The sequence below is a fragment of the Lemur catta genome, chromosome 13 (assembly GCF_020740605.2).
Source record: "Lemur catta isolate mLemCat1 chromosome 13, mLemCat1.pri, whole genome shotgun sequence".
Classification (NCBI taxonomy): domain Eukaryota; kingdom Metazoa; phylum Chordata; class Mammalia; order Primates; family Lemuridae; genus Lemur; species Lemur catta.
The window spans coordinates 81,743,939-81,758,743 of record NC_059140.1 but is presented as its reverse complement, the minus strand read 5'-3'; the positions used below and the strand labels follow the sequence as shown (position 1 = coordinate 81,758,743).

Sequence of the window (14,805 nt, the reverse complement as noted above, 5' to 3'; positions counted from 1 at the left end):
CCAGGCCAATAAAACTCTGGTTTCCATAGACAAGAGAATGCTACTAACTTTTTCTTTGCTTAAAGTCATTACCTTTTTGTAAACTGTTCAGACATATAAGTACATTTTTAATAGCTGGCATTTGTGTAAGTACTTACTTTAATTGATGAGCTTAAAATATTTCAGTGATTATCAACACCTGTACCAAAAATACCAGGTAAGGAGCAGTACTTAAGAAATTAAAACATAATATATACTTTAAGACATTATTTTTAGGAATTTGTTAAGAAGTTGAATTTTTTATTAAAATTAAGTTATATGAAAGCATATTTACTCATAGTTTCTGTCTCCTTGCTGATAGATAATTGAGAACATATTCTTTAAGTCATAGGTGGATTATTTTTAAGAGGATAAAAATCTGAATAGACGATTAAAATCATATTAATGTAGGTATTTAAAATAATGTACTTGACATTTTTTTAGGATAAACGGTTCTCAGGATTTTAAGAAGACTGCTGATCAGCTAACTATTGGTTCAGAACATTCAGCCTGCACACACAGGACCGTTTCAAACTCATCAGCTGTGATGTCGGTATGAAACATGTTGGTCATGAAGTGTGATGAAGCCAAATATTTGACTTTGTCTCTGGTAGCTTAACTTTCTTCTCCTCTAGGTCCCTATAATTATAGATTTTTTGGAAGCTTATAGGTAACAGAAATAAACTCACTTGCCTTACTTGAATCTCTTGTTCTATACTTGAACAATTCTCTTTTCTTCCTAATACAGTCAGTTCCACCTTTGACTATCAAGTTCTTAACATTTACTCATATGTAACTTCTTCCTTTTGAGTCTACTTGTTGAATCCAGATTCTTTGAAACATGTATAAAGTATAAATTTCCAGATTCTAAGTGTAATTTTCCAGTTGTTTTAACAATGACCAAAAGGCCTAACTGCATTTGTTGCTGTTGTGATAGTAATGTTGTTGGAGATTGAATTTTCCTGTTACTACTCCTGATAACTTTAAATAATGTATTGTTTTAATATGAGATTAGAAATAGAACAAACTGCAAAATGGTGATGAATTAAGTGTTTTTTGTTAAGATCATTAATGGGCTGAAGAAGAAGAGAGAGAGCACTTTAATTTTGCTGTCTTTTCCTTCAGGTTTAAATCTTAACGTAACCAAATTATGATCTTTTTCCCGAAGAACTGTTTATAAGTTCAAATGTGTACATTTATTGCCATGATAAATTGTTCAATAGTTTTAAACTGAAAAAGGGTTGCAGGATATAATCCTGTTTTTTTAGAAAATGTATCTTTATGAAAAAACTCTGGAATACTATAACCAGAGCTCTAAAATGGTTTTTATTTCTGGGTAAGCAGGATTAAGTGTTATTTTTGTTGCTTATTTTGAGTTTTCTGTAGTGGGGCTGTATTGCTTTTATATCCAAAATGGTAGCTTGATTTTTTTACAACTATAGTGTAAGGTATCTAAGTATCTGTTTTTATGTTTTATATATGTATGTGGTTCCTCTCCCTTCTTAGGAAATTAAAACTTCAGAAGAAATTGATGAAGCATTGAAGATAGCAGGCTATAATTTTGAACAATTAAGTAGTGCTGTAAAAGTAAGCATTTTGAATGATTAAATTCTATCATGAAGTGAAACATGTCCTCTTTAAATGTGTACATTTGGATGTGTTATCACTGAGGTTAGAGTTAGCATTGAGTTATTAAGCATGATACTCTAATAATAGAGAAATATATAAAGAATGGAAAACTTTTGCCAAGGCCTACAAGATTGGTCTTATAGCATCATTTTGCTAGGAACCTAATGAAATGGAGCTTTATTAAGGAACCACTGACTTGCTGTGAGCTGAATTTTGTGTCAAATCAGCATTGCAAATCATCTTTCCAACATTTACTTATTATTTGGCTATATCCGCCTGCTGAGAGAGTCTTATTCTCTCCTCCCTGCTCTCCCCCTGCCTCCCCCACCCCAAAAGAGAGACTCACTCATTTGGTGACAAGGAACAAGCTCTTCAGCACCCAGCAACAACAGATTTACAATCAGGGAGTTCAAAAGGTTATAGCTGATTTATGCTGTGGCTGTTTTTTTTGCATGGAAGGACAAGACATTTTTGATCGGCTAAAAGTCACTATCAAAAGTCATTTCTTAAGAGGAATGAGAAATTTTATAAAAATAACAAGATAGAGTTATGAGAGAAGAAAAATATTGAGGAAAGAAGGGAAAAAAGAATGCCATCTGTGATGATAAAGAGTTATAACAAGCACCAGATGTAGTGAAGAGCAAATCCGTGGTAAACTAACTAGAGGTTAGGACTTCAACATCTGAATTTGGAAGAGGGAGACACAATCCAACCCAAAACAGACTACCCTCTGGCCCCTCAACATTTCTCTCCTTCTCAGTGCAAAATACATTTGCACCATCTCAGCATCCCCAAAAGTCTTAACCCATTCCAGGGTCAGTTCTAAGTATAAATTCTCTTCTAAATATCTTCTAAGTCAGATATGGGTGAGACTCAGAATATCATTCATCCTGGGGCAAAATTCCTCTCCAACTGTGAGCCTGTGAAACCAGACAAGAAGTTATTTGCTTCTAAAATACCTTGGTAAGGCCGGGCGTGGTGGCTCACACCTGTAATCCTAGCACTCTGGGAGGCCAAGGCGGGCGGATTGTTTGAGCTCAGGAGTTTGAGACCAGCCTGAGCAAGAGTGAGACCCCGTCTCTACTAAAAATAGAAAGATTATATGGACAACTAAAAATAAATATATAAAATTAGCCGGGCATAGTGATACATGCCTATAGTCCCAGCTCTCAGGAGGCTGAGGCAGGAGGATTGCTTGAGCCCAGGAGTTTGAGGTTGCCGTGAGCTCGGCTGACGCCATGGCACTCTAGCCAGGGCAACAGAGAGACTTTGTCTCAAAAAAAAAAAAAAAAAAAAAAAAGGTGGTGAAACAGGCATGAGATAGACACTCCCATTCCAAAAGGGAGACATTGGAAGGAAAAATGATCCTGGATCCCAAGCAGCGGTACTTAAAACTGTTTTAAAATACAAAGAGAGGCATGGAGTAGTTAACATTTTAATTCAAGTGTGGCTTCTAAGTTTGTTTTTTTTTAGTCTAGGGAATCCTTCAAAAGAGAAATTGAACTATCTAAAATGACTAATCTCCTGTAATGATAAAAGGGGATAAGAAAAAAGTTTAGAAAACTTATCAGTGGATTTTTTAGGTCTTTTTGCCACATTATCAGTAGAAAATGCCAAGAAGATGTGATCTTGCCGACAAGGAGCAGGATTTAAAGTTGATCCTTGTGATTTATTCTATTATCATCTTAATTTCCTCTTGTGTTGTTATTCTGAAAAGTCTGGAAAGTACCTTTTACTTTCAAAATTCTACAATTTCTACAAAATAAGAATTCCAAATTAAGTCTTTGTGTTTTTCCCAGATGCTTGAACACATACAGAATCAAACAAGAGAGGAGACAAAAAGTGTCCTAGAGGTTGTGGAGAAACAATTTGATCAACTTTTTGCTTCTCTTGATTCCAGGTAATAACTAAAAAATACAGACTCAATGAAACTGAAGTTTTTAACATTAACTTGTCATTTTATTCCTTTGTTTAGATTGAAGTAACGAGTAACTTTTAAACAAGTTTGGTCACCACAGACTGATTTTTAGAACTTCAAAATGAAAAACAATTTGTACATTTTATTTTTATTTTGACTGTTTGCCTTCTGGTCCCAAAATTAATTGTTAAACAGTCTTAAAGCAGCACAGAAAAAAATTTTCAAAACCTGTAAATCATGTGGAATTCAGTAAACTTGGGAAAATACAAACACACTTTTTCTTTTTTTTTTTGAGACAGTCTCGCTTTGTTGCCCGGGCTAGAGTGAGTGCCGTGGAGTCAGCCTAGCTCACAGCAACCTCAAACTCCTGGGCTCAAATGGATCCTCGTGCCTCAGCCTCCCCAGTAGCTGGGACTACAGGCATGTGCCACCATGCCCGGCTAATTTTATATATATATATATTTTAGTTGGCCAGATAATTTATTTCTATGTTTTAGTAGAGACGGGGTCTCGCTCTTGCTGAGGCTGGTCCCGAACTCCTGACCTCGAGCGATCCACCCGCCTCGGCCTCCCAGAGAGCTAGGATTACAGGCGTGAGCCACCGCGCCCGGCCTCACACTTTTTCTTATGTTAATAAATAGTTCTATCATTTTTCGTGTGCTTATTTGCATCAGAGCAGAAGCCTTTCTAACTGCCATTATTAAACAAATATTGCTATATTACTATTGTATATCCATTACTTTTTAAAATAACAGAGGTAAAGTAAGTATCCCTTCGTTGTGCATTTCAAGAAACAGGCTCATAGAAGTGACATGCCCAAAGTAATATTTTAGTCATACCACTTGTCCATTTGACTCTTAACATCAGTGGTGTTTTTTTTTTTTTAAATCTGAGGATGTCTAGAACATCAGCTTGATCTACTATGTGTGAATTGGTTGATATTCTTTATTCTCCATGTTGGTGCTGTCTCATATTTGGTTTTTTTTTTTTTTTTTTGAGACAGAGTGTCGCTCTGTTGCCCAGGCTAGAATGAGTGCCGTGGCATCAGCCTAGCTCACAGCAACCTGAAACTCCTGGGCTTAAGTGATCCTACTGCCTCAGCCTCCCGAGTAGCTGGGACTACAGGCATGTGCCACCATGCCCGGCTAATTTTTTCTATATATATTTTTGTTGTCCAGATAATTTCTTTCTATTTTTAGTAGAGATGAGGTCTCGCTCTTGCTCAGGCTGGTCTTGAACTCCTGACCTCGAGCAATCCACCGTCTCGGCCTCCCAGAGTGCTAGGATTACAGGCGTGAGCCACCGCGCCCGGCCCATATTTGGTTTTTAATTATAATATTCAAGTAATAAGTCATGTGCATGAGCTTAATTTTTTGTATTTTTATAGTGGTCAAATACAAATAACCCAAAATTTACCTTTTTAACCATTTTTTTCCTTGGAAAGGTAATTGCATTGTTTTCCTTTTTAACCATTTTTAACCGTATAGTTTGGTAGCATGTGGTAATTCTGTGTTTAACTTTTTGAGGAACTGCCAAACTGTTTTCCACAGTGGCTGAATGTACCAATTTACTTTCCCACCTGCAATACACAAGGGTTCTGATTTCTACACATCCTTACCATCACTTATTACTACTTTTTTTCTTTTTGGATAGTAGCCATCCTAATGAGTGAAAAGTTGTATCTGATTGTGATTCTGATTTGCATTTTCCTAATGACTGGTGATGTTGAGTATCTTTTCATGTACTTGTTTATTGGCCATTAGTACACTTTCTTTGAAGAAATATTTTTTCAAGTCCCTTGTCCATTTTTGAATTGGATTGTTTACTTTGCTGTTGTTGTGTTGTAGGAGTTCTTTATATTATATATTCTGGATATTAAATTCTTATCAGATATATGACTTACAAATACTTTCTCCCATTCTGTGGGTTGTCTTTTCACTCTTTTTTTTTTTTTTTGAGACCGAGTCTCACTCTGTTGCCCAGGCTAGAGTGCCGTGGCGTCAGCCTAGCTCACAGCAACCTCAAACTCCTGGGCTTAAGCGATCCTACTGCCTCAGCCTCCTTAGTAGCTGGGACTACAGGCATGCGCCACCATGCCCGGCTAATTTTTTCTATATATATTTTAGTTGGCCAGATAATTTCTTTCTATTTTTTAGTAGAGACAGGGTCTTGCTCTTGCTCAGGCTGGTCTCGAACTCCTGAGCTCAGAAGATCCACCCGCCTCGGCCTCCCAGAGTGCTAGAATTACAAGCGTGAGCCACTGCGCCCGGCCAAAGGTTACAACGAGCACTGTTTCCGCCCCGTTACGAACCGGGGACCTTTCGCGTGTTAGGCGAACGTAATAACCACCAAGTCTGTCTTCTTTTGAAAAGTTTCTGTTCATGTCCTTTGCCCACTTTTTGATCAGGTTGTTTGACTTTTTTCTTGCTGATTTTCCTGAGTTCTATGTAGATTCTAGTTATCAGCCATTTATTGGATGTGTAGCATGCAAATATTTTCTCCCATTCTGCAGGTTGTCTGCTCTCATGATAGTTTCTTTGGCTGTGCAGAAGCTTTTTAATTTAATCAGGTCATGTTTGTTTGTTTGTTTGTTTGTTTGTTTTTGTTGTTACTGTGATTGCCTTTGGGGTCGTCTTCATAAATTCTTTCCTTAGGCCAATGTCCGTAAGAGTTTTTCCAACATTTTTTTCTAGAATTCTTACAGTTTCATGCCTTAGGTTTAAGTCTGTTATCCACTGTTAGTTGATTTTTGTGAGAGGTGAGAGGAGTGGATCCTCTTTCAGTCTTCAGCATGTGACTGCCCAATTTTCCCAGCACCATTTATTGAGTAAGGATTCTTTTCCCCAGTGTATGTTTTTGTCTGCTTTGTCAAAGATTAGGTGACTATATGAGGATGGTTTTATATGTGGGTTCTCAGTTCTGTTCCGTTGGTCTATGTATCTGTTCTTGTGCCAGTACCATGCTGTTTTGGTTACTATAGCCTTGCAGTATAACTTGAAGTCTGGTAAATTGATGCCTCCATATTTGTTGTTTTTGCTTAAGATTGCTTTTGCTATACGGGGTCTTCTCTGGTTCCATACAAAGCATAGAATTATTCTTTCTAGATCTGTGAAAAATGTTGGTATTTTAATAGGGATTGCATTGAATCTATACATCACTTTGGGTAGTATAGACATTTTAACAATGTTGATTCTACTGACCCATGAGCATGGTATGGTTTTCCACCTCTTTACATCTTCTGCTATTTCCTTCCTCATTTTAACCTGACATCTTACCAATATTAATTCTTTGAATCCGTGAACATGGTATGTCTTCTCATTTATTTGTATCTTTAATTTCTTTTAGCAGTTTTGTAGGGTTTTCAATGTACAAATCTTTCACCTCCTTAGTTAAGTTTAGTGTTAGATTCTTTTGATGCCACTGTAAAAGTGATTATTTTCTTGATTTTCTTTTGGGGTTATTCATTGTTACTGTATAGAAACACAGCATATTTTAATGTGTTGATTTTTTATCGCACATCTTTTCTTAGTATATTTATTAGCCCTAGTAATATTTTTATGGCATCTTTCAGGTTTTCTACATATAAGAACATGTCATCTGCAAAAAGATTATTTTACTTCTTCGTTTCCAATTTAAATGCCTTATTTCTTTTTCTTCCCTAATTGCTCTAACTAGAACTTCCAATACTATGTTGCATAGAAATCACAAAAGCAGGTATCCTTGTCTTGTTCTTAATCTTGTAAGAAAAGCTTTCAGTCTTTTCATTGAGTATGATATCACTATGGGTTTTTCATATAGGACCTTTGTTATGTTGAGATAGTTTTCTTCTATGTATAGGGGTTGTTTTTGAGTGTTTTTTCATAAATGGGTGTTGAATTATGTCAAGTCCTTTTTCTGTATCAGTGAGGACAACCATGTGGGTTTATTGGTTCTTTCTGTTAATGTGATGTGTTATATCAGTTGATGTTTGTATGTTGAACTATCCTTGCATTCTAGAAATAAATTTTACTTGGTCATGGTGTATAATTTTAATATGCTGCTGAATTTGGTTTGTTGGTATTTTCTGAGGATTTTGTATCCATACTCATAAAAGATAATCTGTGTAGTTTTCTTATAGATTTTAGTAATTTGATCCTTTTTTCTTAGTGTATCTAAACTTTTGTCAATTTTAATCTTATTGAAGAACCAACCTAGAAAGTGTTACATATATACTTAAGGAAAATGTGTACTCTCCTGTTGTTGAGTGGAGTGTTTTGAATATGTCTATTAGATCCACTTGGGTCTATAGTGTTCAAGAAATTTGTTTCTTTATTGATTCTGTTCTGGTGTTCTATCCATTATTGAAAGTGGAATATTGGAGCCTCCAACTATTATTGTAGATATGTGTATTTCTCCCTTTAATTCTGCCAATGTTTGCTTCATATATTTGATGGGTTTTGATGTTTGGTATATGTATGTTTATAATTGTTATATTAAAATCTATTTTGTCTGATGTTAGTATAGCCACCCAGCTCTTTTGGTTACTATCTGCATGGAGTATCTTTTTCCATCCTTTCATTTTCAACCTCTGTCTTTAGATCTAAAATGAGTTTCTTGTGACAGCATTATAGTTGGGTCATGTTTATTATCCATTCTTCAAATCTATACGTTTTAATTGGGGAATTTAATCCATTTACACTTAAATACCAATAAGAAAGGACTTTTGCCATTTTGTTCCACATATTTTACAGCCTGTTTTGTTTTTGCTCATTTTCTCCATTACTGCCTTTCTTTGTGTTTACCTGATTTTTTTTTTTTGTAGTGACACATTTTGATTCCCTTCTCGTTTCTTTTTGTGCATATTCTATAGATAGTTTCTTTGTGGTTGCCCATGATAATTACGTATGACATCCTAAAGTTAGAAGAATCTATTTTGAGTTAAGGGCTTAATTTTAGTTGCATGTAAAAACTCTACTGCTTTACATATCTGCCTCCCCTTTTCTTGTTTGATGTCACAAATTACATTATTCTGCATTGTATACCCATTTACATAGATTGATAGTCATTTTACATGTTTGTCCTTTAACTTCTGTAGGAAATAAAAAGTGGAATTACAAAACAAAATTACCACAATACTGATTTCTTTTTATTTGCCCATATATTTACCTTTATTGGAGATGTTTTCTATCATTGCATGGATTTAAGTTACTGTGTAGCCTTCTTTCACTTAAAAAAAAAAAATTTTTTTTTCTTTTTTCCCATCCAGTTAGTGTGATTTTAGCCTTATTTCATTTTAATGTGAAGGACTCCTGTTAGCATTTTTTGCAGGGCAGGCCTATTGGTAATGAACTCCCTCAGCTTTTGTTTATCTGGGAATGTTTTAATTAATCCATTTCTGAAGGAGACTTTTGCGTTTGCGTAGAATTTTCAGTTGATAGGATTTTTTCTTTCAGTTTTTTAAATATATCATCCCATTGCCTTCTGGCCTCCAAGGTTTCTGCAGAGAAATTGGTAATCTTAGTGAGGATCCCTTGTACTCGACAAATTGCATTTCTCTTCTGGTTTCAAGATTCTGGGCTGGGCACGGTGGCTCACGCCTGTAATCCTAGCACTCTGGGAGGTCAAGGCGGGCGGATCGTTTGAGCTCAGGAGTTCAAGACCAGCCTGAGCAAGAGCGAGACCCTGTCTCTACTAATAATAGAAAGAAATTATCTGGCCAACTAAAATATATATAGAAAAAATTAGCTGGGCCTGGTGACACATGCCTGTAGTCCCAGCTACTCGGGAGGCTGAGGCAGTAGGATTGCTTAAGCCCAGGAATTTGAGGTTGCTGTGAGCAAGGCGGATGCCACGGCACTCACTCTAGCCCGGGCAACACAGTGACACTCTGTCTCCAAAAAAAAAAAAAAAAAAAGATTCTGTTTGTCCTTCATCAGTTTGATCATAATGTGTCACAGTGTGGGTCTCCCTGTTTATTCTACTTGGAGTTCTTGTGCTCTTAGATTTGTAGATTCATCTCTCATCAAGTTTTGGGATTCTTCAGATAATCTGTCTCATTGTCTCTCTCTCCTCCTCTTGTGATTCTGTGATTCTCATAATGCATATGTTGCTCGGCTTGATGGTGTCCCACCAGTCCCTTAGGTTCTGTTCACTTTTCTTGTTTTTCTCAGAATTGATAATTTCAGTTGTCCCATCTTCAAATTTCTTCTTTCTTCTGCCTCTTCAATTCTACAGTTGAGCCTCTTCAGTGGATTTTTTTTTGTCAGTCTGCTTCTAGGGAATGGATTTTTTATTTCAGTTACTGTACTTTTTAATATAAGCTATAGAATTTCTATTTGGCTCCTTTTAATAATTTCTCTTTCTATGTTGATATTATCATTTTGTCCTTAGGTCATTTCCTTATTTTTTCTAGTTCTTTGTCCATGTTTCTCTTTAGCTCTTTGAGCATATTTAACACAGTTGTTTTAAGACTATCTACTAAGTGTAATGCTTCTTCAGGAACAGTTTCTACCACTCTGTTTTCTTCCTTTCAGAGGGCGATGTTTTTCTGCTTCTTTGTATGCCTGGTGGTGTTTTTGTTGAAACTGGGCATTTGAAAAAATAGCCACCTCCCCCAGTCTTTGCAGACTGGCTTTTGCTGGAGCAGGCCTTCATTGAGTAGCTGGATGTGCCCTGAGGTGAAGGCCGGAGGTCTTCTTAGGTGTTTTCTGAGCATGCATCTTGCCTGTGCCTCAATTCTCCTGTAAAAACAGCTGCTTTTATTTCTTAATTTCCCAAATTAAGCGTCTCAGCTCAGCTGCTTCTCCAGGCTTTATGTGGTCTATTGTATGTCTCTCTCTGTAATCTCTTGCCTTCTAGAAAATTTGTTTTTTCTCTAATTATACATATCTTTTAACTGTAATACATTTCAGTTCAGTTAAATGCCTCATTTACCATCTTTTATGTTAAGTTTATCAAGTAGTAAAAATACCCTGTTAGATATAGTTCAGTTATTATATGCCTCATCTAATTGTTAAATTCATCAACTAGTAAAATTACCCTTTCAGATACTGTTACTATAAATTTACATTTATATAAATGTTTATGAAATACTGCAAAATAACTTTGTGGTCTTAAATGAAGGAAAAAGAGCCTGTGTGAAGAACTTGTAAGAAATAGAGATGATTATCTATCGAATTTAACAATGACTAAAAGCTACATTGAAGAGAAAAAAAATGATTTGGATGCAGCAATGAAGATAGCAAGAGAGTTAAAATCAGCACCTTCTCTGAGAACATATTGTGACCTTAATCAGGTAATTTAATACTTTATAATGTGAATTATTTCTGTGGTAGCTTATTTTACATGCTTTGGAATGATAGTTAAGACTTAAGAAGACTATGTTTTTCAGATTATCCTAACCTGTATTGTCATCAATTTAGAATTCTTAGGTGTTTGAAATCTAAGACAAACACTATAAAATGTGTATGGCCTTTTATTTTTTTTACCGCTTAGGGAAATAGTGGAAGAAGGTCTTTGTGACGCATGATCTGGCAGCTAGTAGGGGACATGGAGGTGGAATGTGCAGTTTCTAGGACACCTGGGTAAAAGTGAGGCCAAATAAGAGTAACAACCCCAGTGAGACTCTGTCTTCGCCTCACAAACAACTCGGGTGTAGCTGTCAACTCTTGCCTTGAAAATGTAATTCAAGATCCCATTCAGGTTTTTCTTTTCCCACCTCTTCAGTGCAAGTCAAGAGACAAGCTGCTTCAGCTGTTTCCTGTCATCTAATCATGTGTCCAAGGGGCAGAATTGGGCAAAAAAAAAAAAAGAAAAGAAAAGAAAAACCGTGTTTCTTGTAAGATACCATAGTTTGGCAGGACAGGGTTAATCACAGATCGTCTTTGCCAATTTCTGCCTCACTCTGTAAGGGGGTAGATGCTGCTCTAGTCATTTTCAGCTCCTCAGAGTCTCATTCCCATAGATAATCAAATATTGGGACTGAACTGAAATACAGAAGCCATTGGTTTACCTGGCTCCAAAGTCTCTAACTTTAAATGAAAGAAAGAGTTGGCCTCCCTGAACTGTAGTTCTAAAAACAATGATAGTCATTTCCTATGTATTACATGTTAGGCACAGGAGATAAAAAAAAAAATGATAAAAATTGGTCTTCACTCTAGTTAGTCTGGTTAGGAAAAGAGAACAAAAAAGTCATTATCTTTTAATATTAGGTCATTATATGAAATGTCTGATTTCAAATCAAAAATGTAGTTTATTATATCTCAAACAAGAAACAGTACAATCAAAGTATGCTCCTGAACTGTCTACACAGTTATGCCATCTTAAGGGCAGCTTGTTTATCACAGCAGCAAAGGAGCCTGGAGAGCGAGTGGTGTTGAAATCGCAGAAGGCATTTTCCACAGCATCTTGAGAATTGAATATTTTTCCTTGCAAGAAGTGGTCCAAAGCCTGGAAGAAGTGGTAGTCAGTTGGTGCAAGGTCTGGTAAATATGGTGGATGACAGAGTTTCCAAGTCCAGCCTGTGTAGTTTGAGCAGCATTGTTTTTTGTGACATGTGATCTTGTAAGAGGATTAGCCTGTCTCTATTGACCAATCTCAGCTGCTTAATGACAAGCATCCTCCTCATTTCATCCAGTTGGTTGCAGTAGACATCCGCTGTAATCGATTGACCAGGTTTCATGAAGCTGTAGTGAATAATATCAGTGCTGGACCAACAAATAGACACCATTAGCTTTTTCTGATGAATATTTGGTTTTGGACTGTGTTTTGGCACTTCATCTTTATCCAGCCATTGTGCTGAATGCTTGCTGATTGTCAGAAAGAATATTTTTCATCACACATAACAATACGTCGTAGAAATGGTTGTCCTTTATGTCGTGACAGCAAAGAAAGGCAAGCTTTGAGATAATTTCTCTTCTGACACTAGTTTAATTCATGTGGGTACCCATCTGTCCATCTTCTTTACCTTGCCCATGTGTTTCAAATGGTACATTATTGTTGGAATAGTAACTGTCAAACCTTGCTATTAATTCTTGCATAGGTTGAGATGGATTCGCTTCCACTACAGCTTTTAGCTAGTCGTTATTCACCTTGGTCTCAGGTCACCCACATGGCTCATTTTCAAAATTAAAATCACCAGAATGGAACTTGTTAGACCATCAAGGTACTGTGTGTTCATTAGCCACATCCTTCCCACTTTGTTGATATTTTTAGCTGTCTGCACTGCATTGGTTCCACGGTGGAACTCATATCAAAAATATCACGAATTTTTGACTTATCCATGGTTTCACAAAAATTGCCCTGAAATTTTTTTTGAGAGATAATCACAAGCCAAAACATATGTTTAAAAGACTGAGGATGTAGCTTCACAGGAAGGGTCAAAGTGAAATATCAGAGATGTCAGCTGTCAAACTTAGTACTTAAGGAAATCAGACATTTCATACTAAATGACTTAATACATATTTTCAAAATATTTTAAACTCATTTAGGGAAAATAGTCATAAATACTTATTTGCATCCCTTCCTTTTGGGTGCCCAAAATTGAGCCTTGAATGCATTAATTAATGAAATACCTACAGAGTATAATTGTCCTTTTAAAATGTTACTGTTTCATCAATGTTTGGGTCTTTTGGTTTTTTTTTTTTTTGTTTGTTTGTTTTTTTTTGAGGCAGAGTCTTGCTCTGTTGCCTGGGCTAGAGTGCCATGGTGTCAGCCTAACTCACAGCAACCTCAAACTCCTGGGCTCAAGTGATCCTCCTGTCTCAGCCTCCCGAGGAGCTGGGTCTACGGGCATGCACCACCATGCCCGGCTAATTTTTCTTTTTTTTATTAGAGATGGGGTCTCACTCTTGCTCAGACTGGTCTTGAACTCCTGAGCTCAAGCAATCTTCCTGCCTTGGCCTTCCAGAGTGCTAGGATTACAGGTGTGAGCCACTGCGCCCAGCCTCATCAATATTTGTGACAAAAGCAAATTCATGCATGAATGACACTTTTTTTTTTTATTTTAGATTATCCGAACTTTGAAGTTAACGTTAGAGAGTGAATTGTCACAAGTTAGTTCTCTAAAACTAAGGAACCCTCCCAGGTGAGTAAGTCATAAATCAAGAGACCGTAACAAGTATAAAGATGTGTTAGACCGTAAATTTATTAAAATAGCAAGCAGTTATAGATTGAAAATTTGGGTCACAAATGTTTCTCAAGTTAGCGACAAAATTAAGATAAGTGTAATTTATGATAAATTAGGATGTTATTTAAATGTTTTCTTTTCAATTAGCTATTTCAATGTTAGCAACTGATTTTTATTTAGAGAAAGTAATTAATATTATAAAATTTGCTTGTATGCTGATGTTTTATTTTAGATTGATTATGAATTGCAGTGAGATCATCTGTATGTTCAACGATATGGGAAAGATTGAATTTGAGGACTCAGTAAAGTAAGTATAATATCAATATGTCTGGACAGTACCTGTGTTCTCTAAGAGACAGAAAAATTGAGGCTGAATGTAGTTTGATTAAAAGAATAAAGGGTAAAATAGCTTCTATAGTTAAATTCTAGGCCTAGAAGGGTCAGCAAGCATTGAGCATTGCTAGGCACTGACACCCTAGATATTGAGATATATGTCAGAGACATTACAGTAAGTACAGGAAGACAAACTTGTAAACAGTTCTTCTTGGAATAACGGGGGACTTGGAAAGAGATTTTATTTTTCCTTATCTGTGAAAAATGAGTAACAAGTGGAAAGGAGAAGAGGAAAGTAGACATCAATATATGGGCAGTGAAATAGCATGCTGCATTCAGGGAGCTGTATATATAATTCCATTCCGTATGTCCCTGAGGGTACATAGACTAAACAAAGTCCTACAGATTTTGTGTGCTGTCTGATGGTGTTTGAACTTCATTTTCTAGGTTCATGCTGTCCAATATGGTAGCCCTTGACTACATGTGGCTGTTTAAGCAGAAATAGTTAAAACCAAATAAAATTAAAATTCAATTCCTCAATTGCCCTAGCTACATTTCAAGTGCTCAGTATCTGCATGTGGCTAGTGGCTACCTGTCTCAGTCCATTTGTGCTGCTATGACAAAATATATCAGAGTGGACAACTTACAAAGAAGAGAAATTTATTTCCCCACAGTTCTGGAGGCTGGGAAGCCCCAAATCAAGGTGCTGACAAGTTTGGTGTCTGGTGAGGGCCCTGATCTCTGCTTCAAAGTGGTGCCTTGAATGCTGTGTCCTCACATAAGCAAACGTGTCCTCACATGG

The 14,805-nt window shown here is 36.4% G+C and overlaps 1 protein-coding gene across 1 annotated transcript in view; it reads left to right on the top strand.

Annotated features, from left to right (window-relative positions):
• RNF17 (ring finger protein 17) overlaps positions 1-14,805 on the top strand; it is a 100,649-nt gene that overhangs the window by 9,686 nt on the left and 76,158 nt on the right. Inside the window, exons 4-9 of the mRNA XM_045567012.1 lie at positions 463-571; positions 1,525-1,605; positions 3,447-3,547; positions 10,667-10,838; positions 13,552-13,628; positions 13,903-13,977. Of these exons, the coding sequence (XP_045422968.1) occupies positions 463-571; positions 1,525-1,605; positions 3,447-3,547; positions 10,667-10,838; positions 13,552-13,628; positions 13,903-13,977 (615 nt within the window). The remainder of the gene's footprint in view (positions 1-462; positions 572-1,524; positions 1,606-3,446; positions 3,548-10,666; positions 10,839-13,551; positions 13,629-13,902; positions 13,978-14,805) is intronic.